General features: G+C 42.5%; 1 protein-coding gene and 1 long non-coding RNA gene across 7 annotated transcripts in view; one reads left to right on the top strand and one right to left on the bottom strand.

Annotated features, from left to right (window-relative positions):
* The window catches only part of TEX26 (testis expressed 26), a 76,345-nt gene that overhangs the window by 13,515 nt on the left and 38,884 nt on the right, over window positions 1–23,946 (bottom strand). For 3 of the 6 annotated variants that reach the window (XR_008651326.2, XR_008651329.2, XR_008651330.2), the window contains 2 exons: window positions 20,282–20,452; window positions 12,905–13,154 (listed from right to left, as the gene is read on the bottom strand). Coding sequence is in view for 1 of the 6 variants with exons in the window: in XM_055244586.2 (XP_055100561.2) it covers window positions 20,391–20,452 (62 nt within the window). In the remaining 5 variants the exon portion in view is untranslated. Of the gene's footprint in view, window positions 1–12,904; window positions 13,155–20,259; window positions 20,453–23,946 lie in introns of those variants that run through there. The other 3 variants (XR_008651327.2, XR_010115962.1, XM_055244586.2) reach the window with 2 other exon arrangements.
* Window positions 17,627–21,979, top strand: LOC129463882 (uncharacterized). The gene is made up of 3 exons (XR_008651332.2): window positions 17,627–17,689; window positions 20,411–20,490; window positions 21,796–21,979. It is a non-coding gene; the product is annotated as an uncharacterized lncRNA (long non-coding RNA).

Below are 23,946 nucleotides of genomic sequence, written 5' to 3'. Positions count from 1 at the left end.
GCCCAGTTCTTATTGGGAAGATCCATTGGTTTAGCACCCAGCCTGCCCTCAGTGGACCTGAGCCCCACCCTTGGCAGCTGTGACCACCAGTGGCTGTGGGTGGAACTCTCATTACCTGCTCTCCTCCCTGCCCACAGGTCTTTCACACACCTCCCCCTCCATCTCTAGCCTGCTGAAACAGGCACAGAAGGGAGACTGAAGAAGTCCTGTGCAAACAGAAGTTTAAATAAAGCTAAGCGGTTCAGACAAGAGCTAATCCAAACCATCACAGGGGTGCATTTGTGTGGCGGTCAGATCAGAGCCAACACTAACATCCTCAGCTCCCTTGAATTCTGTGAATTCTGTCTGCAGAATGTGCTTACAAGGCTGGGAGACATCGGCCTGCTTCAGATCAGGAGCTGGCATGCCCTGGTTGCCCATGGCAACCCAGCTGCATGGGAGTGCTAGCGTTTGTAAATGTGTGTGGGCTTAAAATTATATTATTGATTCTGTCTGGAAGACGATAGTCTGATTTGTATATAGCTCTGAATAAATTACTCCTTATCCTTTACAGCCATTGGAGTATGAACCTCTCTCGCTTTCTCCTTTTCTTCTTCTTCTTCTTTTTTTTTTTTTTTTTTATAGAGAGACAGCAAATTGTGTCAGCAGATGTGAAATGAAATGTTTCCCATAACAACCGTACTAGAGGAATCAACATCCAGGGCACCAGCCTGGAAAGTAGTCCAGGCATTACTGAATAAATAACAAATGGATTTGGGAGAGATGGAGCCTCTATCAGGTAGTCTATTCCAAAGGGAACATACGGTGTAGTCTGAATTACAGTGAGACGCAGCCAGGAATAGAGAGACAGGCAGCTCCACCCTGGACTCCATCACTTCAACCTGAGCCCAGGCTTTCTCTTTTGTCTTCTCCCATGTGTGGTATATACTCAGGTGGACTCAATTATTGCCCCAATTCCTTCTGCTCCTTATATCCATACTCTTTGCCCTATAACCTTGTGAATCCTCCTACAAAAGGCATCATGCATTGCCCTTGACTCCGGGCTTGGTCTTGCAGCTCGCTTTGACTAACTGGCAAAAGTGGCAGGGTGCCAGTTGTGAGTCTAGGCTTTAAAAGGTTTCAGGAGTTTCCACTTGCCCTCCTGTCATCACTGTGAGAAGAGTCTGCCTCTGGTAGCTGCTGTCACTTTAGCTGGAACCCAAATGAATACACATGGGGAGGAGTCACCCCCTGCAAATCCAGCCAGATCGACAGCTCTAAGACCTACTGCAGCCTAGACAAGCCACTCCAGCCAAGCAGCAGATGCATGTGAAATAAATGTTCATTGCTGTATGCCACCAGGATTTTGTAGGTGCTTGTTGTGCAGCAGTAGCTGACTGATAGAATCTTCCATTTTTTCAACATCATGGCAATCAGTATTATTGACAATTGAAAAGACAAGAACAACATCCCTCAGCTCTCTATTTCAGCAGTCACTGATCACAGGCCTTATTGAGAGAAAATCCAGATAATGCATTACAATTTTAATTCATGTTGGCTCCTCACTGTGCACTGCGTCATCAAACGTGGCGGTGCCACCAGGAGCACTCTGGAGGCCATTGCATCTGAGAAGCTCCAAGTAAATTATAAGACTCTATCTCCACTACTGCTTTAGTGCCCATGAAAGTCTTGTTCAAAGATGAGTGGGATTACATTTGAATTTGAGGAGGAATAATGGCATTATGCCTCCCAGAATGCATTGTAAACATTGCCTTCGATTCATCTTAGAATGAACACCTTTATCAGAATGCCAACCTCATGCTCTTTCTAACTTCCACATTTCCACCCTTCAGTCAAGGTTCATATTATAAAAGTACATTCAATCAATTTTCAACAAATATTTATTGAGCACCTGTTGTTGGCTGGGTCCCTGGAGCACCATGCTAGATAACAGGTTGAACAGAAAAAAAGTGGTTGAGTTGTGTCGTTAGGGAAGGTAAGAGTCAAGACTGACTCCTGGGCATCTGTCTTGAACAACTGGGCAGATGGAGATGCCATTTTCTAAGCTGGAAACACTTGGGGAGTTGCTGATTTGGGAAATATAAAAATTTCTGTTTGGAATATATCATGTTTGAGATGCTTCTGAGACATGAAAGTAGAGATGTCAAATGGACAGTTAGGTGTCCAGATATGGAGTTCAGAGGAGAGGTCAGGGCTGAGGCTATCAATTTGGAGGGTTGCCAGCATGTGGATGCCATTTAAAACCACAGGACTGGAGCCTGGGTGAGATTTTCTAAGCAGAGAGCACTCATAGAGAAGAGGGCCCAGGAGGACATTTAGAGGAGAGGCAGAGGAGGACTAAGCGAAGGGGCTGACAGGGGAGCAGCTGGAGAGATAGGAGGAACACCAGGAGACTGTGCAGGCAGACACTGGTGCTTGCCATGCTGTGTTAGTTCACTTTGTGTTGCTATAAAGAAATACCTGAGACTGGGTAATTTATAGAGAAAAGAGGTTTATTTGGCTCACAGTTCTGCAGCCTGTACGAGAAGTGTGGTGCTGGCATCTGTTTCTGGTGAGGCCTCAGGAAGCTTGCGATCATAGCAGAAGGCAAAGGGGGAGCAGGCATGTCACATGGTGAAAGAGGGAGCAAGAGAGAGGAAGAAGAGGTGCCAAGGCTCCTTTAAACAACCAGTACCCGCAGGAACTAGCAGAGTGAGAACTCACTCATTACCACGGCAACTGCACCAAGCCATTCATGAGGGATTCACCCCCATGACCCAGACACCTCCCACCAGGTCCAACCACCACTGGGGATCACATTTCAACATGAGTTTGGAGGGGACACACATTCAAATCATAGCACATGCTTTTCCACCCAGCAGCCATTCTGCCCATCTTTCCCTGGCTGACAGAACTCTGCCTTCGAGTAGGTGTTGGGGGTCATGCCCTTCATGAAAGGAGGGGTTTCTCCCTCATCTCAGTGGGTGAATCAAGCTGCCTGAGACAAGCACAGCAACCCATTCTCCTCTCTGATTTGGGTTTAGTCATAAGCGTTTGACACAACTTTGGCCAATCAGAGGTAGGTGGAACTCTACTGAGTGGCTTTTGGGGAAAGGTTTCTCTGCTCTTAAAAAATGAAGAAAAGGAGAAAGCAGAGTTCCAGTCCTGCCTCAGAGGGAGCTTCTGCATGGAGGTGCTGCAGAATCTTGCAGCCAGGACGAATGTGAGGACTAAAGCTCACACAGTGAAGAATATTCTATTTAAATTACATGTTGAATTAGCCAACTTTGGAGAATTCTCTACCACCTAGTTTATGTTGTAAGGTAATTAATTTTGTAAACGTTTAGGCATTATGGATCTTCTATGACTTTCAGTCAAAAGCATCTTAAATGGTACTTGTGGTTTCAAGTCAACCTGTTAACTTGACTGTTAACCCATAACTTAATGGTTTCTTTTACCTTATTTGGGGAAATAGCAATTACCCAATCTGTTAAGTATATGGCTTGTCAATCTTAACACTACCTTAATATTATGTTTACAATTTATTTCTTTCAACAGTCAAAAAACAAATTATTCTGCCAAGCAAGGAGCATGTTTTAGCTTAGTCACCACAGAAGAAGCAGATCACTTGTAATTATGACATTTCATCAACACTTGGCAAGTAAGAAAGATGGGTTGAAAGACTGCATTGGAAATATTCTAGAGTTACTTTCCTGCTAACATGGAAACAAAAAGATTCAATGTGAGAAGAAAAAATAGATTCCTAATGGTCAAGAGAACAAGAAAATTAGATAGAAACTTAAATACAAAGTACCCGGAAGTCAAAATGTTTGAAATGACACTTAGCACCTTAATTAACCAGATTTTAAGATAATGACTGCAGAGTCTGTATCTTCAAATGGTTTGGGATGTCCTTACAGCTCTTTGAATAGTGTTCTCTTTATTCAATTAATGCTTCTGAAAGAGCTTTAATTTTACATTAATCAAAAGCCCTCATGATATTCTCAGGATGTACTCAAATTCAAGAGATTTTTTAAAGTGCAATTAAGTTATCAAGGCAGAGGCTCTGATTACAAGAACAAAAATTTCATAGCAACAGCCCATTAAACACACTGAGCCTGATGCATTGCTGTACACCATGGTTCATGCCAGGCTGTGGGCGAAGTGGTCAGGCTTCCCAGTGAACGGGACCGATCTCCCTCTACCTTCCTCCTGATGAGCAAAATACTGCTTCTTTGACAACATAAACAGTTACCTTATACTACCCATTTTTACAGTAAACGACTCTGCCTGTAATCCAAGCTAATGGAAGTTTCAAAAATTCTACGAGAGTTTTAAAAAGCAAAGACTGAAAATAGCTTTTTCTTTTTTTTTTTGAGACCGAGTTTCGCTCTTATTGCCCAGGCTGGAGTGCAATGGCACGGTCTTGGCTCACTGCAAACTCCGCCCCCTGGGTTCAAATGATTCTCCTGCCTCAATTTTCTCAATTTACCAAGGGCCCAGCCAACATCAGGTGCGCAATTTTCTCCCTTCAGCATGTTAGCTCCATGATTGTACGTTTATCCCCTTTCCTGAGGAATCCCCGGAGCCTAGAACTCTGCCTAACACAGTTGAAGAATGAATTGGCACTTCCCAGTTTGCCAATCGCCCCCAAATAGTTCATCTACTTAATCCTCGAAATAACTGCTTCAGTCTCCTCTCCTGAGTAGCTGAGATTACAGGCATGTGCCACCATGCCCAGCTAATATTTTTGTATTTTTAGTAGAGACAGGGTTTCTCCACGTTGGTCACGCTGGTCTGGAACTCTTGACCTCAGGTGATCCGCCCGCCTCGGCCTCCCAAAGTGCTGGGATTACAGGCGTGAGCCACTGTGCCTGGCTAAAATAGCTTTTTCTTTTCTTTTTTTTTTTTTTTTAATTATACTTTAAGTTTTAGGGTACATATGCGTAACGTGCAGGTTTGTTACATATGTATACATGTGCCATGTTGGTGTGCTGCACCCATTAACTCGTCATTTAACATTAGGTATATCTCCTAATGCTATCCCTCCCCCCTCCCCCCACCCCACAACAGGCCCCGGTGTGTGATGTTCCCCTTCCTATGTCCATGTGTTCTCATTGTTCAATTCCCACCTATAAGTGAGAACATGCCGTGTCTGGTTTTCTGTCCTTGCGATAGTTTGCTGAGGATGATGGTTTCCAGCTTCATCCATGTCCCTACAAAGGACATGAACTCATCCTTTTTTATGGCTGCATAGTATTCCATGGTGTATATGTGCCACATTTTCTTAATCCAGTCTATCATTGTTGGACATTTGGGTTGGTTCCAAGTCTTTGCTGTTGTGAATAGTGCTGCAATAAACATACGTGTGCGTGTGTCTTTATAGCAGCGTGTTTTATAATCCTTGGGGTATATACCCAGTAATGGGATGGCTGGGTCAAATGGTATTTCTAGTTCTAGATCCCTGAGGAATCGCTACACTGACTTCCACAATGGTTGAACTAGTTTGCAGTCCCACTAACAGTGTAAAAGTGTTCATATTTCTAACCTATTAAGAGGAGAAGTTTCTAACATTCCCAAAGCAGAACTTCTTCCTCTCCAGTTCATGGTATCAGATAGCAACACTGCCCAAGTTCTCCTTTACTGGTTACTATCATGTCCACTCAGTCCCATGGAGCAATCACTAGTGATCAGATAGATGCTTTGGGAAGAACATTGTGCTGTTTTTATGCTGGGAGCAGCTGATGCTAATGAGATCTACTCACAGTGGAGGTTCAGCTTCCACTGTCCGTGCCAGGGTTTGTTACTGGAGTACCAGGGTAGATTCCTCCTCTCTCCACTCCTCCCCAGGTAAGTGAATCCCATCACATGTGAAGGTAATTGGTGCTCCTGTGAAGTTCAGGTTTAGGGGACGAAATGTCAGGGAGTCAACAAAGAGGAAAATAACTTTGGTATTGAACATACTCTCTTATCTTGCCCAGCCAGGGTGAAATCAACAATAATTCTAGGCCGAGCGAGGTGGCTCACGCTTGTAATCCCAGCACTTTGGGAGGCCGAGGCAGGCAGATCATGAGGTCAGGAGATCGAGACCACGGTGAAACCCCGTCTCTACTAAAAATACAAAAAATTAGCCGGGCGTGGTGGCGGGCGCCTGTAGTCCCAGCTACTCGGAGAGGCTGAGGCAGGAGAATGGCATGAACCCGGGAGGCGGAGCTTGCAGTGAGCCGAGATTGCGCCACTGCACTCCAGCCTGGGTGACAGAGCGAGACTCCGTCTCAAAAAAATAAAAAAATAAATAAAAAAAAATAATTCTAACTTACGTTTGGGTGCCACCTGCCATCCAAGACTGAACCCTTATTATCCAGTTCCACTCCTCCCCAACCTTCCTTATCTCAGATGCTAACTCCATTTTTCCAACTGCTTAGGGCAAAAGTTTAGAGTCATCTCCCTCCCCTTTCTCTCGCGAACACGCAGTGAGTCCACCAGCAAGTCCCTTTGGCTCTACCTCCATAGAGGTGAATTCCATCCGAATCCACCACTCCTCACTTTCTTTCCCAATACCTCCCAGCACAAGCCACCCATGACTCTCATATGGGCTTTGCAATAGCCTCCTAATTGGTCTCCCTCTTTCCATTTCTGCCTCCCAACAATATATTCTATGTAGGGAGTGATCTTTTTAAAACAGAAGTTGGATAGTGTCAAGTCTCTACTTAAAACCCTGCCATATTTCTTTTCTCATTCAAAGTTAAGTCCGAACTCAGAGGCACACCCTGGTCTGTACTTCTACCTGTTGGACCTTACCTACCACCAGTCTCCCTCATTTCTCTGGAGCCACATTGACCTGCTCTTAGGACATGCAGGGCTCCTATGCTTGTTCCCTCTGCCTGGAAGTCTCTTCCCCGAAATGGTCCCAAGATTCTCCCCTCCTCCCACACTTCCACCAGGAATGAGGTCAGTGCCATCTCATGGGGAGGGCTTCTCCCACCACCCTACCTAAAATAGCAACCTCTCAGGCCTCTTTATGCCCTTAGCCTGTTGTATTTTTCTTTATACATCTAAACTCGACATGGTGATACATATTTACATGGCAGATTTATATGAAATACATGTTTGTATTACATGCATTTTATGTTTTTCCTCATACTTCCATACTTGTTATTATAGCAAATATTTGTTTATTAGTTTATCAATTTTCTCCCTTCAGCATGTTAGCTCCATGAATGTACATTTATCCCCTTTCCTGAGGAATCCTCAGAGCCTAGAACTCTGCCTAACACAGTTGAAGAATGAATTGGCACTTCCCAGTTTGCCAATGGCCCCCAAATATTTCACCTACTTAATCCTTGAAATAACTGCTGCAAGGTTGTAATCCTCACCTACATAGGAAGAAAAAAGTCCAGATAAGATGTGATGCATGTGAGATTTCATAATCAGTAAGCAATACAGCCATTTCTGTTTGGAGATGGGCCAGCCCAGCTCTCTGTCCTCAAGTGCAGGGTTCTTTAAACTTCACAAAAATGACCTCTCCCAGCCTTTAAAAAAAACGTGTGGAGATGCTCTAATTTTAAATACTACATGTAAGATATCATCCAGTACAGAACTTTGATATCAGTTCCTCCAGATGAAGTTCCCTGAGGTGGACACCTGTGTAGTTTTGTTTGGGTTTGTTTGTTTGTTCTGCCCCAACAGCTTTATTACCTCTGTTTGGCTCACAGGAACTCTCTCCTATCAAAAGCCCATTCCATTCAGTTAGGTGGAGCTGACTTCTCTCTGCCTTGCTCCTTTGCCAAGTTACTGTCACCACTATTAATTGGTTAATTTGCTGAACATTTTTTTTTTTTTGGGACGGAGTCTCGCGCTGTCACCCAGGCTGGAGTGCAGTGGTGCAATCTCGGCTCACTGCAAGCTCCGCCTCCCAGGTTCACGCCACTCTCCTGCCTCAGCCTCCCGAGTAGCTGGGCCTACAGGCGTCCGCCACCACGCCCGGCTAATGTTTTGTATTTTTTTTTAGTAGAGACGGGGTTTCACCGTGGTCTCAATTTCCTGACTTCGTGATCCGCCCGCCTCGGCCACCCAAAGTGCTGGGATTACAGGCGTGAGCCACTGTGCGTGGCCAATTTGCTGAACATTTTTTCAGGCTCTACATTTAGGTAAAGATGTACAATTTTATATAAATGAGATCGTACCATTTTGTAACCTGCTTTTTTCACTTAGCAAGATATCTAGAGTGTGTTTCCATATCAACAAAAATAGACCTAAATGTGTGCATAATGTTTCATTCTGAATTTCCTTAAAGGTTCCGTATTAATGAGCATAACGATTATTGACATTTTTCCGGAGTTTTATATAGTGCTTTGCGTGGGGCCCTAAAAAGTTAAGAGAAAAAGTTAAAGAACGGGCTTAGCTGGGGTAAAAAGGAACAAATATTCCTAGAAATGGGGTCAACTGCAAAAGGCGCCCTAGCACTCAGGCATCCTGTGACACGCACTCAGCTCACAGCCCATCTATGCCCCAGCATCCTGTCCACAAGCATTTAGCCTCCTTATACGACTGCCCTCCAGGCCCTGCCTCTTGGCAGACAGCCTTCCTTCTGCTGTCTTGCCCATTGTATCCTTGCAACATACCTCCCCTTTCTGCAATAAACCTGCCTTTCTAAACTCATTCCTGTCTTGGTAAATTATTTTACTCCCACTCACCAGTCCCAGACAATCACTGACCATGACACTTTGATGAACAATCACAACAAAACCCGGTATGTAAGTTTCCCATTTGTGCAAAGACGTCGTTAGTGTATATTTATGAAAATGGAACTCTGAAACATATTGCCAAACTGTCCCTTGGAAAGATTGTACCCAACTTACACTCTGTTATAAGTCGAATTGTGTCCCTCAAAAAGATATGTTGCATTTCCAACCTCCAGAACCTGTGAATGCCATTTTATTTGGAAATAGGGTCTTTGCAGATGTAATCAAGATAAAGTCATGAGGGATTAGAGTGGGCCATAATCCAATATGAGTGGAGTTCTTATAGGAAGAGGAGACTTTGGACACAGAGACAGAAGGAAGGTAGAGAATGCCATGTGACAACAGAGGCAGAGATTAGAGTGATAAATCTACAAACCAAGAATGCCTAGGGAACCAGAAGCTGGAAGAAGCAGGGAAGGATCTTTCCTTACAAGCTTCAGAGGGGCATGGCCCTGCCAAACAGCTTGGTTTCTGACTTCTAGCCCCTAGAACTATGAGATAATAAATTTCTGTTATTTTAAGCCACCTTGTTTGTGGTGCTTTGGTACAGCAACTCTGGGAGATTCATACACATCCCATGAATGCACGAGTGTGCCCTTTACCACCCTTGCTGATGCTGGGTCATCTTTGCCAATGTGGCAAACCATCGTCCATTTTTCCATTGAGGCGTTTGTTATTTTCTTATTGATTTACATGAACTACGATTAATATTTGCATAGATAATACTACTATTGCTACTTTTTAATATATGATGCAAATACTTTTTCAGTTATTTGTCTCCTAAACATTTTTACGGTTATGATTTTTTTGGTGGGGAGGCGGAGGTCTTTTTAGTTTGTTTTATCCATACTTTACGTAGACAAATTTAGTAGTCTGTTTATTTAAGTTTCTGGTTTTTGCAGCATGCTTAGAAAGGGCTTTCCTTAGCCACAGATTTTCTTTTAAAAATTTTTCTTTATAGTATAATGATTTATAATCCTTTGGGTATATACCCAGTAATGGGATTGCTGGGTCAAATTGTATCTCTGGTTCTAGATCCTTGAGGAATCACCACACTGTCTTCCACAATGGTTGAACATGTGTGTTTATTGCAGCACTATTTACAATAGCAAAGACTTGGAACCAACCCAAATGCCCATCAATGATAGACTGGATAAAGAAAATGTGACACATATACATCATGGAATACTATACAGCCAAGAAAAAGGATGAGTTCATGTCCTTTGCAGGGACAGGGATGAAGCTGGAAGCCATCGTTCTCAGCAAGCTAACATGGGAACAGAAAACTAAACACTGCATGTTCTCACTCCTAAGGGGGAGTTGAACAAAGATAACACGTGGACGCAGGGAGGGGAACAACACACACTGGGCCTGTTGGGGGGTGGGGGGCAAGGGAAGGGAGAGTATTAGGACAAATACCTAATAAATGTGGGACATAAAACCTAGATGATGGGTTGATGGGTGCAGCAAACCACCATGGCACACATATACCTATGTAACAAACCTGCATATTCTGCACATGTATCCCAGAACTTAAAATAAATAAATAAATAAAATAAAATAAAAAATCTTCTAGTAGTTGGAAAATTTTATGTTATAGCTTATAGTTTACATTTGTTTATTTCTTCCATCTGGAATTTATTTTTGTTGAGTAGCAATTTGAAGGTGTATCTTTTTTATTTTCTCCAAAGGATTTTTTTAAAAATAACGTGTATTCAATAAGCCATTTTTTTCTCATGGTTTTACACTGGCACCTTTATCACATACTAAGTTCTCATATATATTTTAGCCTTTTTCTTGATCCTATTTTTGTCCTATTAATCTGCTCATCTTTCCTGGTACCTGTAACATAGTACAGTATGGCAATTTTATGATACATTTTAATATTTGTGAGGGAAATTTTCTCCTAATTACTCATCTTACTTATCAAAAATACTCCCAGGTATTTATTTACTCAAGAGAAATGAAAAGTTGTATTCACAAGAAAACCTAAACCTGAGCCAGGCGCAGTGGCTCAATCCTGTAATCCCAGCACTTCAGGAGACTGAGGCAGGTGGATCACCTGAGGTCAGGAGTTCGAGACCAGCCTCGCCAACATGGTAAAAACTTGTCTCTCCTAAAAATACAAATAGATTAGCTGAGCTTGATGGCGGGTGCCGGTAATCCCAGCTACTTGGGAAGCTGACAGAGGAGAATCGCTTGAACCGGGGAGGTGAAGGTTGCAGTGAGCCAAGATTGCACCACTGCACTCCAGCCTGGGTGACAGAGCAAGACTCTGTTTCAAAAAAACAGAAAAGAAAAAAAGAAAAAAGAAAAGAAAACCTAAACCTGAATGCTTATAGCAGCTTTATACACAAATGCCAAAACCTGGAGACGACCCAGATGTTCTTCAACCAGTGAACAGATAAATAAACTGGTACATCCATACTCAGCCATAAAAAGCAACACATTATTACGGATTACTCAACAAGAACAACAACAACAAAAATTCATTTTGCTAAATCAAAGAAGATACAGAAGGTTATATATTGTATTATCCCATTTATATGACATTCTAGAAAAAGCAAAATGATAGGGATGAAATCCAAACCTGTCATTGCCAGTAGCTAAGAATGTGGGGCTGTGTACAGGGGAACAGCCAAAGGAATTTTAAAGGGAATTTTACTTTCCCATATAATGATTGGGGTGATAGATACAGTACTCTGTGCATTTGTCAAAACCTGTAACACTATACACCAGAAAGAGTGACAATAACAATTGTAAATACATTTTAAAAACATATTTTTTGCTTTTCCTGAAATCCTACATGACTAATACATTTTAACAGGGCAACAATTATCCAGAGATAATGTAACCAAACCCACATCCAGCAGCTTGCCACTCAAAAGCCAAACACAAGGGACAAAAAATTGGTGGGAGGAAAAGCAGGTTCATTGGAGAGCCGGAAAACCGAGAAGATGGTGAGGTATCGTCCTAAAGCACCACCTTAAGCCAATACAAATTGTAGGTACTTTTCATGTTAAGGGCAGGGGAAAGAGGAGGGAATTGAGATCAAGAGCTAACCGGTAACCACAGACAACTGGGTGCCAGCAAGGGTCTGGGGAGGTTGGGAATGTCTTTGTCCTTGGTCAGGTCTTAACGGTCCTATAAATCTTTAACAAAACATAGTTGTTTAAATATGTGTCCTTTAATCCTAAAGTGTTTTTTAAACTACATGATTGTTGTTTTTGCATATTAGTGCTCTAAAATTATCTTAGCCTATGAGCAGGAATGGGCAAAGGCCCCTTAAACAAAAATGGAGTAGATTTTTTGTTGTTGTTGCTGCTACGATAATTCAGCAGCCCTTTTAAACATAGTGGGCACTCTTCATTTCACCATTCTCCCTATGGTCTCACTCCTGGCCCGCTTCCCTCATTTAGGTTACCTGCCAGGCCCCCTGTGATACCGTGACTTACAATAAGAAATACCTATTTTGGTCTTTGTTCAGTTTCCTGGCAGGCAACTCCTAGAATGTTTCGAAGTGATGTGTCTTTTTGTATGTGAATGAGATGTCTGAGATGACTGCCGGGGAAGGAGGGAGGCTTCATGCAGGCTGGTTGCCAGGGGAACCAATCCTGAGTAGAGAGTTGAGACTTTCAGCTCCACCCTGCAATCAGGGAGAAGAACTGAAGTTTGAATTAATCACCAATGGCCAATGATGTATTCAATTATGCACATGTAATGAAGTTTCCATAAAACTCAAAAGGACCTGCTTTGGAGAGCTTTCAGGTTGCTGAACATTGGAGATGCCTGGAGGGTGGTGTGCCTGAAGAAGGCCTGGCAGCTCCTTGTACTTTCCCCCATACTGTGCCTTATGTAGTTCTTCATCTGGCTCTTCGTGTGCGTCTTTCGTAATACCCTTTATAATAAACTGGCATATATGAGTGAAGTGTTTCTCTGAGTTCTGTGAGCTGTTCTAGCAAATGATCAAACTCAAGAAGGCAATCATGGGAACTTTCAATTTGTAGCCAAGTCAGGCAGAAGCTGTGAGTACCTTGGGGACTTACTACTTCTGCAATGGGGGGCAGTCTTGTGGGACTGAGTGGAATCACCCAGCAGGTTCATTTTGCCTGCTGCCTTGATAGACCCAATTTATCAAGACAAGGAAACTGCAATAGAGAAAGAGTCTAATTCTCACAGAATCAGATGAACGGGAGACCATAGGTTTATTATTACACGGATTAGTCTATCCAAAAATTCTAAGACTAGGTTTTTTCAAAGATAGTTTGGCGGGTAGGGGGCCAGGGAGCGGGGAGTGCTGATTGGTTGGGTCAAAGATGAAATCATAGGGAATTGACGCTGTGCCCTTGCGATGAGTCAATTCCTGGGTGGGGGCCACAGGACCAGATAGTGAGTCTGGGTAGAGCCATCGGTCATCAGAAATCCAAAAACCTGAAAAGACATCCCAAATCTTAGGCTCTACAATAGCGATGTTATCTGCAGGAGTAATGGGGAAGTTGCATTTCTTGTGGCTAATTTGTTAGTCCTACAAAGGCAGTCAAGTCCCCAGGCAAGAAGGGGTTTGTTTTGAGAAAGGGCTGTTATCATCTTTGTTCCAAAGTTAAGCTATAAACTAAGTTCCTCCCAAAGTTAGTTCAGCCTATGTCCAGCAATGAACAAGGGCAGCTTGAAGGTTAGACACAAGATGGAGTTGGTTAGGTCAGATCCCTTTCACTGTTACAGATTTCTCACTGTTATAATTTTTGCAAAGATGGTTTCATGAGTCCTCATCCTGCCAGGTCTGCGCAACTCCAGGTAGTGTCACAGTTGAATTGAACTGTGAGCTAGGAGGACACCTACCCGGTGCTGGAGAACCATTCGGTGGAGGAGAAACCCCATACATGTGGTCACGGTAGTGCTCTGTGTTGTGTGAGAGTAGTAGGGGAGTACAGAAAGAGAAAAATATCTTGCTTTCTTGCCTATGCACCCCTGTAGGCATTTCAGTTTGAAACTCTTGCTTTTGAAAATAGCCTAATTATAGTGGCTGTACATCCATAAAAACCTGGGCCTTTACCTTGATCCAGAAACCCTTTCCTGACCCTACAGGCCGGGTTAGGCAAGCTCTTAGAAATCCCATAGCATTCTGCACACGGCTCTTTTAGGATATTACTGAGATTTCCTTCTGTATTTGTTAGAACCCTGTTGATTACAAGTGGCAGAAATCTAGCTAAATCCAGCTGTAGTCAAATCAAGGAATGAATTGTTCATGGGGCGTGGATGGAGATGGTTTCAAGGATAGACACTCCAGTCCCATCAGGATTCTTCTGTTCCTCATACATCCTCTCTCAGGTCTCCATTCTCTGGGGCTGGTTGCCGTTGTGGGACTGGGAGGAAGACCACGGGTAGCTCTGGACGCATCTTCTTAGAGCCTCATAGAAACAGAGGAAAGAGTGCTCTTCCCAGTCCCCATGGAAGAAAATCCTGGGCCAAACCCTAACCACGGCCAGAGAGGAAAGGTACCACATTCAGATGGTACCTGGCCTGGGCAGGGCACAGAGAGCCTTCAGCTGACGTCGGAATCACATGGCTGGATTGGGGTGGGAGAGTATCCCCCAAAGTGAGGCATGCTGCCCTAGGCTGGCAAAATTGTAAATTTCATTACATTTGCCAACTTGTACTTTTTGCTAGACTCTTAGACCTTTAGAAATAGAATAGATTACTGTGTCTTTCATTTCTGTATCTAGTACAGCAGGGTGTCTGGTATGAAAGACTTTAAAAATATTTAAAAATAAATGTTAAATAAAGAATAAAGTTTAAATTGTCATAGTCATATGCCTTGAATTTTCTGGAATAGTCCCAATTTCATGATATATCTATGATATCTTTTTTATTAAGATAATTCTTTAAATGAATAATTTCCTTATTTTATGAAACTTTTTATAAAACTACATTCAAAAATTTATTCAGTACTTGGCCATACCCTCCGCTTGTGGTTTTCATTCAGCAAGGCTGGCCAATTGTGTTGGTTATATCTTATTTTGCTTCCAAATTCCCTTTAATCGCCTTTTCTGGCCTGGCTGATGCCACAGGAGGTTAACCCTTTGGACTGCTTCTCCGTCAATACCTTTGCTGGTAAGCATCCATTGGGCTTGTCAGTGACAGTCATTGCCAGGAGATCAGATTATATGAGAGGGAAGGAGAAGCAAGGCTGGAGGAATTTTTCCCTTCTTGTTCTCTGTGTCATGTCCCCCAAAATGGCTCTGTCCCTTCCAGGGGACAGCAGCTCCCCGACAGCCCAGGCTTTCACAGGGAGAGGTGGTAACAGCTTTCTTCTCTCTCAAGTCTCTGGGAGCCTTACCCCACGTTTACATCCTTAGTAAGTAGTCCCTTAACTTAAGCCCTATCATCTGAAACAAATGGGGTGGATTCTGCTTCCTGCTTAGACCTTGACTAAACTACCAACTTAACCTTCGCAGGTGCAATTTACCAATGAGATCCCCCCTCTAGTTCAGTGGTTCTCACTCTTTGCTGTGCGCGGGGATCACCTTAGCACCTGTGATCCATCCCCAGAAGTTCTGATGTAATTGGTCTGGAAAGTGGCCTCGGCATCAGGATTTTAAAAATCTCTCCAGGTCATTTGATTGGGTAGCCAAGGCTGATAAGCCCTGCTCCAGCCTCATACAACTCCTGTACAGAAAGGAGAATTCTAACACGTAGTGAAAACAACTTCGTATAATCTGCGTTTCATTTCTTACTTTCTTAAAAATTATTGCAGCCTTCATTCTAAAGGGATGTTGTTTTCTACTTATTCACAAAAGCATTTTAAAACAAAGTGGAACAATTTTAAACACATTTACATAACTGTTTCTTCAAGAGGTTCAAAACAAAGAACAGATATTTCTAGAAAGCATAGAAATCCACTATATATACTTTTATTTTGAATAAGGTGTGTGCAAGGGTGATGGCAGTGGCTGCTGCCATCATGCCAGCTGCAGCAGGGAAGCGCAGCTGGGGCTGTACACTCCCTGGAGCCAGTGGGAGCCCTGCCCATTCTGAGTTGGGACAGGAGCACCCCAAACCACAGCTGCAGACCCAGGCCTCCTGCTCTAGGGAGCAGGAAGGAACCCCCCACTACTGGGTGAGGCTACAGCTGCCCAAAATGCAGCTGTGGATCGGAGCCTTCCTGTGCTCTTGGGAGAAACGGGAACAGGCAGAATCTGCCTTCCCAGGTGCAGTTGCAGCTGCCTCATTCGTGGCTGCAGACCTAGGCCTGCTGCTCCAGGAAGCAGGCAGGAGCTGGGGACAAGTGGAAGCCCTGCCTCTTCTGAGTTGGTGGGGCGGGAGCTCCCGGGTGCAGCTGCACCGCCCTCCCAGGCACAGGACCTGGGCATCTCTGTAGCCTACACCCTCGAGTGCCCCAGGAAGGACCCCTGCCCCTGCAGGCTCAGGGGTGTCTGCTCCCAGTGCCTGGCCTCTCTCTTCTCCCAGTGCCCGCTCCAATCTCCCAGTGGGGTTGGGGGCCAAGTCCCAGCAGGAGGCTGACAGAATCCTGGGTAGAAGGAAGAGGGTCCCCAGTAAGGGCCCACCCTCAGGCCAGGGAGAGCCTGAAGACTAGGGGCTGGGCTGCCAGTCCCCTGGACTGGAGTAGGGACTCATGATGCCTCTTCCAGGCCCACCCATGGCCGCCCATGGACCAATCGACATGCACTTCCTTCCTTCTGAGGTCCATAAAAGCCCTGGGCTCAACCACAGCAGGGCAGAGCATGGCCAGAGGGCAAAGAGAGCAGAGAGATGATGGGACTGGATGACCAGCTGCAGAGAAGAGTACCCTCTCCACTGAGAGCTTCAGAGATGACCTGCCAGCAGAAAGGAGCTACCCACTCCTCTGAGTTGTTCTAACACTATATAAAACTCTTCTTCACCCTTCACTTCTGTACCTCATTCTTCCTGGATGCAGGACAAGAATTTGGGCAAAGGTGCTGTGGCCAAAGAGGTTCCTGGCCAGAAAAAAATCAACACCCCAGAAATCGCCTAATAAGTGTTTTTCAGGAAGGGAAAAAGAGAATTAAAGAGCGATCGGGAGATACTACAAGAAAAAAAAAATGGCAGGATTAGTAACTGCTGAAAAACTACTATCTTAGAAATATAACAGTAGAGATTCTAGTGCCACATAATTAACTCATGCCAGGTCCATGACCGATCTGGGTTTGCCGATCTTCTCTGAGAATGAACCAGATTAAAGCACTCACAGCTTCTAGCACATTAAAATAAGCAGTGGCTACTGGCCTCATGAGAACCTTTGAAGTGTTCAATGTTTAAAACACCCTTGCCATTTTTAAGATACAAGAGAACATCAACCACACTCTTACTTTAAAATGCAATTGCTTTTTAAACACACATTTGTTGACAGTGATATAATTGAATATTTTTGAGAAAGAACTGATTCTACAAAGCTTTTTCTCATTTTGAGGGTCCCAGGAATGTTGCATCTAAATAAAGGCTGTGCCTGTACCAGTCAGCTATTGCTACATTAGCCTCTGGCATGCAGCAAAGAGCATTTATTTCTCATTCACAGTTTGTAAGTCATTGGGGCAGGTCAGCTGGGGTGACTCATTTTTCTCCTGGGACCAGTGAGCAGCCCAGGTGTATTTCTTCTGACAATCCATTAGCTAAAGAAAGCCACATGGCTACGCTTACATACAAGAGCAGGGGAAATACATTCCATCTTTAGTGGGAGACACTGCAAGGTTACATGGCCAGGGGTGTGGATACAGGGAGAGATGAAGAATTGGGGCCAATAATCCACTTTACCACCGTCCCTAAAGTAACAGTCTGTCGATGATGACATCTCAATACTGTACTTAGAAGTAGAACATCTTGCTCTAGAGTGATGTCACTGACAAGTTCTAGAACCCTGTAGGTAAGATGACTTTCTGTGTCCAGACAGATGGCAATACTCATCCATACGCTGTCTGCCCCAGGGCAAGGTAGGTGATGCTGGCTTTTCTTGGCTACCCTATCCCCAGAATACCAAAATGATCTCCAAAGAAGTAATCAGGGTTTGAGGGGAGGAGGACAGCATTGAACAGGTGGTGCACAGAGAATTTCTGGAGCAGTGAAACTATCCTGTGTGACAGTGTAATGGTGGATACATGGCACTATGCTTTTGTCATAATCCATAGAACTTTATAGCACAAAGAGTGAACCTCAATGTGTGTGAATTTTTAAAAAATCATTTGGGAGGTCAAAGATCCCATGTGGGACACCCAAGGTATAGAGATATATTAAAAACTTAAGATGCATACACAGAAACGTCTGCAGTGGCGAAAACCTCAAGTCCTACACAAAACTTTGCTACCGAAATTTGAAGAAGATGAATAGTATAAAAACAACATTCATGGGTGATCCACAACTTGAATCAATAGAAATTCATTGAAATTATATTTCAATAAATTTATAGAAATTTATTGACTTTTGTGAAATAAAGTTACATAGAATACAAGAGTCTATGCTGTCAGAAATACAATGGCACTCACACCATGATCCGATGACTTTTGCCTCCTTGATCTCTTTTTGTATGACTTTTCCCTGTCCCTGGCCAACTCAGTATGTGAGTGACACTATGTATGTGTCAACCACTCCACCTTCTTCCAGTTCCTAGAACACCAAAATCATTCCTGTCTTAAGGCCCTTGCCTTGCTGTTCTCTAAGCCTGGAAAGGTCTTGCCCCATCTCTCCATGTGGCTGGCTCCTTCTACTCTTGAAGTTTCATCTCAGATAGGAGCCTCCTGGTGCCTCCCTCTAGAATGGAAGCTCCATTACTGTCTTTCACTAGCGCATTATCCCCATCGCCTAAAGACCTGCTTGGCAGGTAGTAGCTGCTCAATAAGTATGTGTGGACCAAAGGGGCTACCATTTATTAATATTTGGCTCAGGGCCCTGAGGGAGTATGGACCTCTGTTTCGGAACGGATGCTGTGAGGACAGTCAGGAAGTCCCACACTGCACACACTAAACCAGGAGACAGTCCACGTAAAGCTCCTGGGTGGCCACTGCAACAGTCTTAAGCACTCTAAGAAAGGCATAAAAGCAGCTTGATGATCAAGTATTGACCCAGATCTGCAAAGGACTTTGGGGCAGGGAGACACTCAGCTGATAAATAGAAAACTACCCCTGTCTAAAGCAGGGATGGTTGGGATATTACTGCCTTGATACAAAATGGGAGCAGGAAATAGGACAGGCCCAAATAAGGGGTCAAAAAAGAAAGGAAAAAAAAAAAAAAAAACCAAAGCAACAACAACAACAAACTCTTGCTAATGGTGGGAAACCTAGAGGGCAAAGCTCCTTCTCCACAAGAGCCCTGCTGGCAGCTGTGTGTATGTGTGTGTGTGCGCATGTGTGCACGTAAGAGCACGTGCGGGAGATGTAGTGAAAAGTACAGTGTGAAATGAGGAAATAAAGGATATCTTCTCAGTCAGTAGCCATGGGAAGAACGAGGAAGTACAAGGTCCTGAGAGCATAGAGATGATGGAATTTTTATATATTGGGGGAGAAACCCAAATCTAGTAATGACCATGTGTGATAAAAACTACTAGTATGATGAAAAACAATATATTTCCAAAACTAACATTAGAGGGGAAAATGAAGAAAATCAGCAAAAGTAAAACTAAAAAGAACAAACAGCAAATAGCAAGCAAAAAAAACGACATAGAAAACAAAACACAGTATGTGAAGCATCACAGTTGCTCTGTGCTGACTAAATTCTCTGAAGGCAAAGACTGACATATTAGTTATGAAATAAAAGCTAGTCATAATTTATTTCTAGCAACAAAGGTACAAAGATTGGGAATGAAAGCAAGGACATACTGAGCAAATGCAAAGGTAAAATCAAAATCAAATCAGCACCAATAGCAACGTTAATATCAATTAAAATGCAATTTAAAGCCAAAAAGCATTAACCAGCCAAAGATGAATAGTATATAATGGGCAATGTTAATCAATGAAGAAGCTCTGTATAATTCATAATCCCTAATAGAATACAAAATATAGCAGCCACGTATATGAAGCAAAAACCCCAGAAATACAAGGGAAAATCGATAAAAATACATTTATTGTGGGAGGTTCCAATATTCTTTCAGAATTGAACAATTCAAGTATACAATTAAAGAAATAAGGAATTAAAAAAATACAATAAACTATAATTTTTTTCTCTTATATTCATGTAATACACAAATTAATCATATACTTGATTAATGGCATTAAATAAAACTGCAACTGATTTCCCAAAAGCAGATTTTTAAACTTTCATTCATTCAAAGAAGAGATAAGGCAATAAAATGATTTCTTAAGTCTCTAATTACTGGGACATTAAGAAATCTCTTCCACATAATTCCTAGTTCACAGGAGAAATCAAAATTGAAACTACAAATTAAGTATCCAAAAGGGAAAAGAAAAAAACACTGTATCAAAACCTATTGGATACAGCTAAAGCTATGTTCAGGGGAAATTTTGTAGACTTAATTTTATTGTTTAAAAATAAAGCGAAGCAAAAGACACAATTTTATGACTATCACAACATACTTGAAGCTATTTGCACCTTATTTTTCCTTGATAATTGAGAAAATGACTAGGAATGTCCTCGTGCTTCCATTGATTTTCAGATTTTCTTCATTTGTACTATTTTCCCTTTTCATTTCTTCTTTTTGTTAGTGTCACAGTGAGTACGAATAAAGCGATCAATAATTTGTCTATCTGAAAAGTATGAAGAAAAACAGGATGAAAATTTTCATGTAAGTATTTAAATGCTAAATTGAGAAATTCTAGAAAGGAAGAAAATATCTGATAATATTACTAAATACACAAATTTGGTAAGACCAAAATAATAGCAGGCTATTATACCTAATACCTAAACAGGCACAGTTGCGTAATTATTGATTAAGAAGAGTAAACTTAATATTCAAGGGATTAGCAAACTTACTGGACAGAACACGAATTTCAGAATGAAACAGGCTTAAGTTTTAGTTCTGTGCTGGCAGTTGTTAGCAAATGATTTAACCTCTCCACTTCCTCAGTTCCTTATCTTTGCACGGCAAGCCGTGCACAGACGTTGGAATAGATTAGGGACACTGTGTGTGAAGCACCCAGACAATGCCTGGCCCATCAAAAACAATAAATGGTCGTCTTATCCTTTTATTACTGGGTGCATAGTAATAAACAGTGATGATAATAGAAATTATTGTTCCAAAATTTTCATAGATGCCAGGGCTGCTTTTGTACCCACCGACACTGGTAAGCTTTACTGTCCTTGAATGGTAACTGTTTGACCTTGGGAAGGCCCTTCAACTCCCCCTCCCTGGCTTCCATTTCCTGATCTGTAACATTAAGGAGTCTTGTCTGGTTCTGAACATCTATGATTCCCTACTCCTAATGAGATATATATATATATATATTTTTAGATGGAGGCTCGCTCTATTGCCCAGGCTGGAGGGCAGTGGTGCGATCTCGGCTCACTGCAACCTCTGCCTCCCAGGTTCAAGCAATTCTCCTCCCGCAGACTCCTGAGTAGCTGGGATTACAGGCATGCACCACCATGCCCAGCTAGTTTTTGTGCTTTTAGTATAATCCCAGACTCCTGACCTCAAGTGATCCACCCGCCTCGGCCTCCCAAAGTGCTGGGATTACAGGCAGGAGCCACCACACACAGCCCCTAATCATATATATCTTTAATAGTACAGAGTGGAGCTGTAAAACTTTATTCACTCCCAGCAGTTATCACCTGTGCAGAGAAAAGCAAAAAGGAGTGAAAATGCAAGTGATGTCATGCTAATATTCAATGTTCATGTTATCCTGCTCAATGTCACAAATGCCAGTAGAGGCCCATAGATCAGAGATGTCTGTGTGTGCATGTGTGTGTGTGTGTGTGAGTGTGTGTGTTTGTTCCTGTTTTCTCTCCAATTATGTCTTCATTTGTTTGTTTTTGTGATTTCATGTTTAATTTTGAGGCATCCCTACCCTACTCCATACCTTGTCTCCAGTATTTTTTTAGTTGGGTATACTTTTCATAAAGTGAAATTCACTAATCTTTTGTTGTACAGTTTGATGAAGTGACACACGCATTACTGTAACCCATGACCACAGGATGATATAAATCATTCCTTCGATCCCAGAAGACCCTTCACGCGCCTTCCCAGTCAACACTCCCTACTTCAAGACAACCACTGTTCTGGTTTCTTTCATCAAAAATAAGTTTTCCCGGTTGTAGACCTTCAAATAAATGAAATCATACAGAAGGTATTCTTTTGTGTCTGGCTTCTTTCATTCAGCATGTTTTTGAGGTTCATACGTTTTGTTGTATATATCAATAACTAATTTCTTTTTATTGAGTGGTATTTCATTATGTGACTATATCACAGTTTATCTATTTTCCTACTGATGGAGATTTGGGTTGCATCCAGTTTGAGGCTATTAAGAATAAAGTGGTTATAAACATTCTTGTACACGTCCTTTTGTGGACATATGGTTTTCTTTCTCTTGGGCAAATACCCAGAAGTGGAATTTCTGGGTCATGGAGTAGGTATATGTGTATTTTTAGCAGAAGCTGCCAGACCTGTTTCCAAAGCGATTGTACTCTTTGATGGCTGGGCACAGTGGCTCATGCCTGTAATTCCAGCACTTTGGAAGGCCAAGGCAGGTGGATCACTTGAGGCCAGGAGTTTGAGACCAACCTGGCCAACATGTCAAAATCCTGCCTCTACTAAAAATACAAAAAAATTAGCTGGGCGTGGTGGTGCACACCTGTAATCCCAGCTGCTTGGGAAGCTGAGACATAAGAATTGCTTGAATCCTCAAGGCAGACGTTGCAGTGAGCCGAGATTGTGCCACTGCACTCCAGCCTGGGTGACAGAGGGAGATTCTGTCTCAAAAACAAAAACAAAAACAAAACACAAAACAACAACAAAGTGATTGTATTATTTACTCTTTAATATTCCCACCAATGGTATACAGGGTTCTGACCGCTTTCTCTCATTGATATTTGCTATTGTCAGTCTTTCTGATTTTAAGCATTTTAAGCATTGTCTCTATTACCAAATAATTTATAGCAAAGAATTTATATTAAAATAAGAAAAAAATCCTTTCTTCTGATACCAGAAGTATACATACACCGTTCACCAAGTTTTACATGAATTAGTAAAAAGGATGAGTGTGTAAAATTTAATGTCAGTTTAACTGTTCAAAAAGGCTACCAGTTGTAAGTCAAATGATAGCAATCTTTATTATGTATAAATGTAAATTCATTTGCTCATGATTTTGTTTACGCTGTTGCTTCTGCCAGGAATGGTCTTGCTTCTCCTTACTATGCAGATTCATCTGTAAGACTTATAGGACTCCTCCTCCAGGCAGCCTTTCCTCATCTCCTGTCCATCCACAGGGTTGGGAGTACCCCTCACAGGCTGCTACCGTACCCGAAGATTACTTTGATTACAGAACTGGTAACATTTTAACTATGTGTCTATCTCCCATACCAGATAATGAGTTCCCTGAGAAGAAGATTCCTTATTTATCTTTGTATCAACTGAGCATTTATTGAGTAAATACATTGATTCTTAATATTGAATCACAGGCTAGGAAGAAATGCCTTTTACACGGCCATTTGTGGGAGTTTCAGTTGGAGGAAGAGATGGGGAGGGAGCAATAGCTGAACAAATTCACAGAAAACTGGGTATCAGATCATTTTACCTTTCAACTGGGGGAAAAGTGGACTGATGACACAGTCTTTACCAATGGAAACAGTTGCCCAATGAGTAAGCTTTTGAGCGGTCTGAAGCAGACTCAAAGATTAAAACAATTTTGAAAGTAGAATAGTCACTAAAGATAACTAGCTCAACCTCCTCAAGTTATAAATAAACTGAATACCAAATAGTGGTGACACTAAGAGTTAGTGGAAATGAAAGGTTTGCCTTCAGCTCTCTCTCCTTTACGCTTTCACAGCTTTATTTTTTGTCATATTGGAGTTTTCTCTTCTCTGTGTTTCACCCTCCAACACACACCATTTCTCTCCCACACCCCCACCTCCCACCCAACTTGGTCCATTACTTAAGAACAAGCCTGGCCTTTTCCCTTTCTCTCTCTCTCTATCTCTTTCTCTCTTTTAAAATGTACCTGTTCTAGGCTTCTATTCCATCAGAGCCTACAACCTATGAGAGATAATCCTGTAAAATAATTTAAGCTGAGTTGATAATAATTCT

Source organism: Symphalangus syndactylus, chromosome 15 (assembly GCF_028878055.3).
Source record: "Symphalangus syndactylus isolate Jambi chromosome 15, NHGRI_mSymSyn1-v2.1_pri, whole genome shotgun sequence".
Taxonomy (NCBI): domain Eukaryota; kingdom Metazoa; phylum Chordata; class Mammalia; order Primates; family Hylobatidae; genus Symphalangus; species Symphalangus syndactylus.
The sequence above is the reverse complement of the archived record's forward strand: the minus strand, read 5'-3'. Positions and strand labels throughout refer to the sequence as shown.